General features: G+C 41.1%; 1 protein-coding gene across 1 annotated transcript; it reads right to left on the bottom strand.

Annotated features, from left to right (window-relative positions):
• Window positions 1-245: 245 nt before the first annotated feature.
• On the bottom strand, window positions 246-2,527 carry MELLADRAFT_100998 (uncharacterized protein; the record flags this gene model as incomplete). The annotated part of the gene is made up of 10 exons (XM_007403466.1): window positions 246-339; window positions 428-533; window positions 596-772; window positions 848-942; window positions 1,022-1,059; window positions 1,117-1,730; window positions 1,795-2,084; window positions 2,168-2,262; window positions 2,338-2,429; window positions 2,482-2,527. 10 exons carry the CDS (start codon window positions 2,525-2,527, stop codon window positions 246-248), a joined length of 1,647 nt encoding a protein of 548 aa, XP_007403528.1.
• Window positions 2,528-11,450: the final 8,923 nt, after the last annotated feature.

Below are 11,450 nucleotides of genomic sequence, written 5' to 3'. Positions count from 1 at the left end.
AATCCGACCAAAAGACTTTGAGATTTGTTTCAAAACTCTCCGTGTGTGCACGTTGCCATGCTGCACACATATTGACACGGTGTAGCATTGTTTGGCGTAAGTCCATTTTCATAAAAAAAATGAACAGGAATTGAATTGTCCATGGAAGAGAGGAAGTATGACAAATTTGAGGAACAGAAACAAATGGAGAGATATTGTGATCTTTAGTTTGACAAAGAAAAGAGTGAGGCAAATCAGAAAAAGCCTCAGGCTCTAGATTCCAGTATCTTTTCTGCCGCAATCTCAGCAATAGCATATATTGATAGTTGAGGATGAGTAGCTATGTGAACCGGGAAGATACTTTGTGCAAGCAAAATAAATAAATATCAATTTTGGTCAGTTGGAATTCAACTCCATCATGAAGCCCCTACTGAGAACTGTAATTTACCTTGCATCGATCACTCTCAAATTATGAGTGCCATATACTCTTAAATCGGGGTCCACCACACCGCCCAGCTCTCGCGGTAGCATTGCTGCTGTACCCACAGGGTGATCTAAATAAAAAGAGCGACTTTAATCACTCTTCAGAATCACATTAATAGCAATAGAGACTTACAAAATGTGTCTATGTTTTTGGCTGCAAATCGCCTCCAATCTTCATCAGTATGAACCGTGTTTCCCGGAGATATCTCTCCCAATATCACATCATCCCACTCTTTGCCTTGCATGATCTTCCTGGAATGCTTGCATGCCTTTGCAAAGAGCCACAAACCAAACGGGTGATTGAGAAATCCTTCATGTAGCGACCAAGTAGAAGGACAAGTCAACTTTCATCCTACCACTCTCATCACCGGTGAATTCAGCTTACCGGTGTCAATCAGAGGTGGCTCTGTTGGATCACGGCTACTGATGTGTGATGATCCACGTGAGAATGGATATTGTAAAGATGACGCAATAGCGATGCTGGAAATAAAAAAGTTGAGGTGGACTTTAGCTCTTCTTTTTTTCATGATCGGAAAAACTCATCATTCAAAAGACCTACTATGAGACGTTCTGAGATGCGGAAAAGGCCGATGTGCCCTATTTTTCGGTCCAATAGTCAATTTTAGCATAAATCACGTAAGCAAGTCAACTCACCTCGAGTTGGGCTGAGCCTTGATTGATCACGAGAAATTCAAATGGCGTGCCACTTAAGACCTGCTCCTTGATAGCTTCAAAAATCTGCGGAGGCAAGGAAGTGGAGTTATGCTCAAGATATTGAAGACCTTCTGAAATTTCTTCTTCTGTCAAAACAACACGCAAAGGCTCAAAGTCCAAGAGCGAGACGACCTGGGTTAATATCCCTTCACGACGAGTGTTATAGAGATCCAATTGTTCGGCTGCGTAGGTAGCATTGCGGGCAAGTTTATCTGAGGAAAAGAAACCGGGTTTGAGTTGGTGGACGTTTAGGTTCATTGGGTGATCGATTAAGTTTGCTCCTACACCCGGAAGGTTGAGGAGGACTGGAATGTTGAACTTTTTCAGCACGGATGAATCACCCATCCCACTGCGCTCTAGAATGGCAGGAGAGCCAATCGAACCCGCACTCAGTATGACCTCTTTACGAGCAAAAGTTGTTCTAATCAAGCCTTCAGAGATATATTCCACGCCTCCGACAGTTACCTCCTCTGTCTTTGAACTTGAGACCAAGAGACGATCAACTTCAGATTTCACTCGAACCACCAGGTTCGGCCGCGAAGCAATTGGAAAATCTATGATTGTGTTCACCAATGAGGCTTCTATGCAGAGATCGAGTTAGATGGAAGTGGGACTCACAATAAGCACTAGCACTTGTTACCCGTTCCAAATTGTCGTCAATGGTCAAAGGTACATAAGCAGGCCCTTTTACATCTCCTTTGAAATTGTCCGTGAAAGTTCTCACATGACCAAGCTTCTTGATTGCAGGGAAATATTTTGCTACAATTGGAGGAAGAAACTTTGAAAAAGAAGTCTTGACAGGACCATTTTTGCCGTGGTACTCGGTTGAAAATGAAAAATTCGCAGATGGAGGAGGGATGAGAAGGTTTTCGGACTTTTTTGCAGCACGATCAAATTCATCCCATCCCCTTTTGAACCGATAAATTAAGTCGGTGTATATCTTTTAGTTTGAGATGTAGATCTTACGGACTGATGACGAGAAATATCCTACCATCCTGGATTTCCTAATTTCTCAAATGTATTGTAGTCGTGGCGAGATGCTTTGGTAGTTAGCATAAAGTTGATTGCAGAGGAACCACCCAAGACCTTTATCAAAGGCAAGCGCAAGTTTCACGTAAGCGAGCTTGTTTCGCGCAATTCACTGACTGTGTGTCAACTCACCTTACCACGAGGGTATATGATAGAACGATTTTCAGCTTGCTTCAGAGCAATCGTCGAATAATTCCAGTCTACTTGAGTCCTGAAAGTGCTACCTCCAGGGTCGGAATATATATTGAGTTTCAAAGTAAGTCTTTTTGAGCGGACAAAGTGTACCCGCAAGACCAGGGATAGAGATCCCAATGTTCCCCATGCCGCGATCACCAGCCTATTTGATCAATATTTTTTCAGAAGCTGAAAGGCAAATGACTCTTCATAAATACAGTTATCACAGAGATCTAACCTCAAGGACCAAGACCGTGATGTTTGGATTCTCTGAAAGTCGTGAAGCAACCGCTAGTCCTGGGATTGAAGAATTTTGTCAGTCTTGTTATTATCTTTGATATATGGTACACAAATATCGTTCTGGCAATTTCCAGAAGGTTTTTTCCAGAACTCCAGAACCCTTCGGGAAGCGTTCTGGCGTTCTGGAAAAAACACAAATACACACATAAACTTTCTGCTGCAGCCGTTCATTCCCCACATGCATCACCTAACAAACATGGATCAAGTGATCAGCAACGACTACCTCAAGCCAACCCAAGAAGATCAAGTTATCACGCCGTTCACTTTACAAATTCACCCATCTGCGCTTCAGGCCTTTTAATCGACCTTCAATTTGAACTTCAGATCACCAAACTTCTATACGGAACCCATTCCAGGTATCGAGAAATTTTTATTGGCTTGAGATGGGTCATTCACCGTGAATCAATTAATACTCAGAGGCAAAGCTTTCACTGCAATCCAATCGATACATAGAGGCCGTTTTATTCTTATGATTTTCATCCACTTTCTCCCGGTTTTCAAGCACAAAAATCGATTGATACAGGTATCATCATATTGAGATTCTTTCTTAAGTCTCAATTTGTACTCTTTGTACTTGTTAGTTAGAAAGCTATATAGAAGGAAACTAGAAAGAAAACACAAAAGCTTGAAAACTAGTGAAACAGCGACACTAAGATGAAAGATAAAATGATTATTGTTCCCAAGCCCATTTCAAACACTTTGAGTCGCAATAGATTGAGTGAAAAAAGCATCTTGCCGCGTAGTATCTTGCCCGGATTCATGAACATCAGTCGTTTGTGCGATGGGTTTGGTGCAAAGAGGCCTTAAATGTCCTGTCGATTGAAACAGGCGTTCAGAGTTCTTCAATCGCTTTGAACTTTCAACTCGGCAGGCCAATCTTCCCCATCTGCCTTTGAGAAAGTATGTAATATTATACATACATGAATCTTTCAAGTTGAGGTTGGGTTTTTTTGAGCCATAATCGAGAAGTGAGAATGGAAGTGCTGAGATGGGAGAGGGATGAGATTTGGTGTCCTAGGGGATGAGGGGAGTGCCAGCGGAGTAGGTGGTGGTTTGGTTCATGGTGTAGTCGGGCTTCTGGAATTCTGGAGTGTGGGGCATTCAAAGTTGCAGAACACCAGAACGCCAGAACACACCAAACAAAAAAACTTCTGGCGTTCTGGAAAAAGCGTTCTGGAAATTTCCAGAACAATATTTGTGTACCACAAATGACCATGAGCTTACGTTCGGAAGGTGTCATTGACTCTGATACAATCACCTCATCAACTAATACAATAGTTGCTCAACAAAAGGCTTAAACCATCATCACAGGAACTCTTGCTTCAAGTCAGTATCACTCATTGTCGTATTCAATGCTTCATGATGGAGACTGAAAAAGTTTTGAAATACATTCAATTTGATTAGCATTTGTAGGATCAACTTATGGATCCATTCATTATGTTTGTCATAACCTTTCACCTACCTTTCCAGAAATTTCGAAATATCTCTTGTTCTAACATTCTTCAGTAGGTCTTCATTTCAGCTACACCGTTTTTAGGATACAAACCAGGTTGATGAATTGTGACCTTGGACAACTGTCCTTTTTTTTGTCACAAAGGGTTTGGCGCTAATTTATGTTTTTGCTGAAAAACAGGGCCTTTTGAAAATGTGTTGTAGAGCAATTCTTGACCAAACAACTCCAACAACTCAAACCCACAACCCTCATCTGATTGGCGTATTACCTACCATTATCACTGCTACTATGTTTGGTGGTTCCATCAATGGTTTTGCCTGCCAGATCTCAGTTGATTTGCTGACGTGTTTTCTTGCTTCTCGCAACATACTAAAATAGATACTGGGGTGATTTTCTCACCGGAAATGTTTATGTATCAAGGTGGTCATCGCACGATCCTTTGAATCTCAATCACTACCTCATTGGTCTGTAGCTCGATCAAATAAACCTGAATGAAATCGACTTACTTTGAATCGGACTCTTGTCATCACTATTAGGGATCTATTGATCAAAAGCATAACCTTCAAAAAATCCATTGTTGCCTTTACATAGCTAACCCGACCAAATCGATCAAGGACAAGATGATTCAACAGGTAAAGCCAAGTCATCATCATGATCCGTAGATTGAGCTCATCTTATTAACTTTGACTGCAACATCATCTGATAAACTTGAATGAAGAAGATCAATTGAAGGTTTTTCAATCATCTCATCTTGAATCTGTTCGTTTCATCAATGATCAACTCTTGGTTTTATTTTCAAATCTTCATTCTTCAATCGAATCAGCTATAAACTCATTGGGAACTTCACCATCTGATCATATCTTACCACCACATCCGATTCAAAGTAAATTAAGATTAGTGAGATCAAGATGAAAAAAATGATTAGAAGCACAATCGACTTATTATAAGCCATTTAAATCAAATTATAGAACTCGTTATGATTTAGAACCGCCAAAATGAGTCAAAGAAGGGTTTACAATTGTAGCAAATGATGGGGTATTATTAGTAGATTAATTTGATGGATTGATGAATGGTTTGAAACCTTTTAGAATGATGGATCCAGATGAATTGATTAGAAGAACGATTCAAATTTCTAGAATGCCAATTTTTTTGCTTTGAATGTAATCACACTCTACTCTATCTCTCATTATGATCTTATTCTGGAAATCTACAAACTGATTTGCTTCTTTTCTTTTTGTTTTTAGCTCGCAGCTCATCATGCAGAGTTTGATGGTCAAAACTATAGAGGTGATAGTCAACATTGTATTCATCATCATTATGGTCTAGGTATAGAAAGAGTAGAAGGTTTAGAATGAATGGTAGATCATCATATCAGTGGTAAGTCATTCCCTCTATTTCTTTAAATTTAAAAATCACACACTAATCTTTTCCCGAGTTATTTTCTATGATCTCAGAAACCCTTTCATAAGAAATTTGGTCCAGATAGAACCTTTGTAATAGTGTCATGGCAAGATCAATCCAACATATCACAAGATTTTGTTTTATTATCATCAAGTGAATTGGTAGAAGTCACATAACATGAACAATCAGAAACCAAACTTGACAAATTTATTACCTACACTTAGGTTTATTGGATCAGGTTCATGATGGAACTTTATACAACATCATGTCCACCAGAATCAAGTTATCAAGTTTGAAAGTATAATTTACATAAAAGAAAAAAATAAATCCGGAAATCAAGTACATAATCTCAATGAATTAGAAAAACCTTTGATTGGATTTCATGGACATTTTCAAACTGGACAAATCAAAAGAAGGCCAAGTCAATATGACTTGCATCTGAATAGCAATGAAGATACATCTCAATTTGTTTCAAACAATAATGGTAACAATGAAGATGATCAGATCCAATCAGATCCTACCGTTTCTTGTGTTCACATTGATGGATCAAAACAATTTGAATTTGTAGAGATTGGGTATAAATGTCTTATGTATTCTCATCTTTGTTTAAATTCAAGGTGCATTATTTATTGTTAGTTTTTTTCAAATCATCTTTCTTGAAAACTAATTTTTACACTTCTTAACACTCATAAATTTACAAATTGATCCAAATTCAAATATCAATCTGAAAATCAATCCATCTCTCAACACAATCCTGGCTGGGTATTAATATAACCAAATTAGCTCAATATCAACTTAATACAAACTTTATAGACAGTAAAACTTCACTCTCAAGAACATTATTGTACTTATTCTTCTAGCTTAAATTAGATTATTTTCTTACAAAATAGAATACAGCTGGCATTATTCAACTTTCAATCTTTATCACTTGTGATTTACCTTATCATCTGTACATGTACTTGCTTATGATCAACAGCTCCAAGTTTAATTGATACAAATAAACATGAAAAAGTGTATGGATTTCACTATTTCGAGCCCTCGGTGCAGTATCCGCAGCCCCATCTCGGACCGGACACCGGGCTACACTCGTCTGGCAGCCCTTTATTTAAAAACATAGGGGCTGCATATCGAAGAAGGGGCTACATTTTGGTTTCAACTTTCCATGTTTTCTCAGCTAGCTGCCTGTCTGAAAGTCACAAGACCACCGAACTAAGTGCGGCATAAATAGGTTGAATTATACATAAACGCATAGGGGCATACAGCATAGCTAGCAAAATAACATAACATAGAGAACGGTGAGAGGTTCATAGATACAACAACAAACAACACAGAGTTAAGAGCATACAACCACCAAGCAAGGTTAAAAAGAAAAGAAACGCAGAAAAACTACGGACTTCTCTCTTATCGATTAGCCCAAAGGTCGAATTGAGCTTGACAACTACAAATCCATTCAGGGATTTTGGTCAAAGTGATGCTTGCTGATTGGGCCTGACCGTATATATCTGGAAATGGAACCAAACCACCGCCGGTGTCCAAAGAAACAAAATGTTCATCATTTACAAAAGCAAGAATGATAGGATCATTCTTGTTAGGTGGTGTGCGGTAAGGGAAAAATGTATAACAGTTCGTTTCGACCGGATTGAAAAGAATCACCGGGCATTCATAGGCACTGGCAATGACGTAGCCTGAATAAGGCATGCGCATCCAGTATTGTTTAGTACATTCCAACCCCTGGGGTTCAAATCGCATGAGCAGGTCGTCGACTATTTCGGTGGCATAAGGTGCCTTACTGCGAGTCTTCATACCGCTAGCCTTCATTCCAAAGGCAGTCGATATCAGCTGTTCATGGACTTCTTGATGCTTGAACAGCTCTTCGTGTAAGTGGTGACGAACCCAAGCGTAAGATTCCTCATCGTAACATTGGAGGGCTTTAGCAATGGCGAAATATCCACAGTTACCGTACGCTGGTGGATCAAATACAGACTTGATGTAAGGAACAGTGATAGGCGGCAGTTGTGCTATAAATTTTTGTTCCGCAGCTTTGACCACATCAGACAATTTCGATTTCGTGACGGAAGCCGAAGCAGTTTGAAGAGTACCTTGCAAAGGTGCGGGTTTCTTGATTGACGCCAAAGTCGTTTTCTTGATGGAAGATGAGGCACTCTTCAAAGGTTTAGAGGTGATTTGAGACAAAGAAATATCGGCCGAGGTGATCGATTTCTCGGCCGAGGTGATTGATTTCTGGTGAGGCTTCTTTTGAATTTTGCGCTTTTGACCTTGGAACTCATTCTGATCAATTAAATCATCTCTCATTGGAAATACTACAACACCGAAAGCACGACTGGCTTCCAAAGTCACCTTAACCTGAGGATCCTTCCGATCTAACTCCATATCTTCAGCTATTAGACAAGTAGCAAGTTCGGGAATAAGAACTTTTTGGAGAAAATTCTCGGGACTGAGAGGGGCTGATCTTTGCGCATCCAGGTGATTAAGGGATTTATGGTCTTTTATAAATATATTCTCCAATGTCCTTACGATGATCTCATAACCTTGATATCCGTAACTGAAAGGACCAATAAAATACCAAGGTTAGTGATCAAGATCAAGAAAAGTGATGACAAAGATATCAAGAAAGTGGATGGATGAGTGAGGAACTCACTATCCAGGTTGCTCCACCTCAAAGTTGCCTAGCTGACCTGGCACATTGCAAATTTGTTTCGATTTGAGCTTGGCTTCTTTGAAGTAGACAGAGGTTTCACTCTTGTTGACGATATTGTTCAAAAGATCTGTAAACTTCTTGATGCGGCTGTGTGGATAGATTTAGTAAGACCGTTTATTTTTCAGTAAGGTTCAGTATCAGTAATGAATCAAGCGCACATACATGTCTAAGCCATCGAAATCGATGACCGTAGGCCAACCTTTGCTGATACCCAGCGGAATCACCTCACGTTCGGCGTGATGTAAGTGACAAAAATCAGCCGTCTGTGTGAACTTTTTGAATCGAAAAATGCAGAACAAGTCAGGAACATCCATGATAGTGGAACGATAAGTTGTTATGTACTTACGGGCAAGGTCATCGCTCCGGCGCGGCCAATGCCCTTGCGGATGTTTGGCAAGGCCAAAAGAGTAGCCTTCAATTCAATCAGCTTAGTTGAGGGTGCCGAAGGGAGTAGATTGTCGCAGAAAGGACAAAGATCTTGATCTTGTTCTGATTGGCTACATTGATCATATGAATCATCTGATTCATAATGAATGAGTTCGTAATCTGAGTGTGAGTGCATGGATGCTGAGTCGTCTGATGCTGAGTTGTCTTCATCTTCAAGATCATTAGGTTGGTGGTCGGTGACAGCGGACGGACCAGCAACAGCAGATCCTGACATCGGATTGGAGCTAGTTGATTCTACTCTAGTCGCATTTGCAGGACGGAGGGGACAGGTAGTGATATTGTGGCCGGAAGTAAAGCACAAGCTACATTTACTAACGCGAGGTCGTTTAGCAGCCTCGGCTATTTCAATATCTGGTTTCCATCTTCCTTCAGGAGAAACTGGGCGTTTACCTTTCCCCATGTTGGCACGAGGTCGTCCTCGTGTATCTAGTTTAACCACGGCGTTCAGAATTGTGACAAGAGAATACTGTCCTGATTCAAGCAATCCGATTTCGCCATATAGCTTTCGGAGTGTGTGTTCTGGTAGTTCAAGTAACTGATCAAACCTTGCACGTGCTGCCACTAGGAGGCCTTCGTGTGATTCGGGAGCCACTTCCATGATCAATTTCCACTGGTTGTGTACCTCGTCAGGGGAGAGGTAGTCATGAAGATCACGTGCTGTAGCTATTTCGTGTGAACACGGTAGTCCCCAAGCACCGCGAAACGTGTGAGTGCAAGGTTTCTGGAGTGAGTCGGGTAACAAAAGATACTGCTCCTTCATCTTCTTGAGGGCAAAGTGAGATACAACTCCGTTGAGGTCCTTAAAGAATACGGGAAGGTCTTGAAGTCTCTTTGTCTTCTCAATACCCACTGATATCGTTATCTCGCTGGTTTGATGTTCCTCGAAACGCTTGAAGGAGTTGAAGCAAGTGATAAAGTCGTTATTTCGTCCTTCTAGGAATCGTTTGGCTTGGAAATGACTGCCTTCAACTCGTGAGGTAGAAGAGTTACCAAAGTGAAGGGTCTTTGAAGTGTGTAAAGTGACGAATTTCTCAGTTCTTCGAAGCCATGTACTGTCCAGGTAACCAAATATGTCATGAGATCTTGCCACCTTGGTTACCGCTTCAAGATTTGAATCATAGTCTTCTTGAGTGGTGGAGGCGACAAAGATGTTCCACAGTTTCATGAACTCGGTCCACTCAGTGTCCGAAAATTTACTCTTGCAATTTTTGGCTATGTTGAGATTGATATGCCAGACACAAAGTATGTGTACTGACTCGGGGAAAACAGTTGAGATGGCGTTGAACAGTGCTGGCTCGGCATCAGTTGCAAAGGTTTGAGGCAAATTGAGTGTTTTTTGGTCATTTTCGTCTTGAAATACAACTTCTTTTAGCTGTGATAAGGCCCATTCATATTGAGACTTGACTTCACTGTTCATGAAACACATAGCCACAGTGAAAGACCGATTAGTGTTGGTTGTGCCAACGATATGTAAAAGGGGTAAGTTAAATCGATTTGTTTTGTAAGTGCAATCCAGGGTGAGAACGGTGGGGAATCGACGAGCTAGCTGGATACCTGAAGGACTAGCAAAAAACAGATTGAGAAGGGTACCATCGGCGGAAGTGAGAGTCCGATGTGCCCATTTACTAGCAGTGATCAAGTCAAACAATCCTTGAATGGCAGTTCGGCCGTTCAGCCAATTGTTCCTCAAACGCGACCTGAAATTGTGTATATCGCGCACCAAGGGCTGCGAACCTGGATCGACTTGGATCAATGACCTGATCTGTGCTGCGCGACAGCCAGTTGATGATAAGAGCTCAATTTTTTGCTGTGTTGCTGGATCAAATCTGCGGTAAATGGCCAAGTTGTGCGGTTTCTTGAAGGGCTCGTGATTGTGGCAGAGTTTGTCAGGTTTTGAGGTGTCTTGAGTGACAATCCATCGGTCCTCAGTGGTACGGTAGTTGAGTGAAACCTCGAAAAGACACCCAGTCTTTTTGGAAGAAGTCGTTCGTTTTGTGGCTACAGTAGGATCTCTGTGACCAAGAGAACAACGGAGATAAACTCGCACCGTGTTATGATTTTTCTTCTTATGACTTTTGGTTGCGAGAGAATAGCCTTGATGGCGAGCAACTGCGTTAAGGTACATCAAACCGTTGTCCATCATTAGGAACTGTTTACCAGTTTTTGGTCCGTGAAGCAGGCAAATCGGGGTGGCTCCTATTGGTTGGATTAGAGAAAGAAGGAGAAGAAAAAATCATACTATCAGCCGTTGAACTTGAGACTTCTGGACTGGAACTAGATGATTGAAATATACGAGACAGTTGAAAGAAACCCTTTACATACCAATTTCGGGCCAATCCTCATCTCTTTCGTTGTGTACTTCTTCATCTTCGACCTCTTCAATACCTGAATGATTAGTCGGTTGTGTAGGTGTAGGTTCACTGGTGTCCGGTTGGTTTGACTCAATTGCGCTGGTTGCGGCAGACGTTGAGGTACTAGTAGAACTGGTGTTGCTGGTTTGAGTTATGGTTGCAGGTATAGTTGCAATTGTGGGTGTGTCATTGACTGCTGGGGTTGCATTCATAGCTGGAATGGGATAATATGGGTTCATTGCATAGTACGGATTCTGAGCTGGATGATACGGAGCTTGGCGCCAGTATGGATGGTCGACAGGATAAGGTGTTGAGTAATGATTGATGTCAAACACTCCTGTTGCTGTATGATTTCCTGAAAGCGCAAATGTGCTGCGATGTGAATACGTTGGTGGGTAAG

Source organism: Melampsora larici-populina (genome assembly GCF_000204055.1).
Source record: "Melampsora larici-populina 98AG31 unplaced genomic scaffold MELLAscaffold_1, whole genome shotgun sequence".
Lineage (NCBI taxonomy): Eukaryota > Fungi > Basidiomycota > Pucciniomycetes > Pucciniales > Melampsoraceae > Melampsora > Melampsora laricis-populina.
This window is presented reverse-complemented; position numbering and strand designations above follow the sequence as displayed.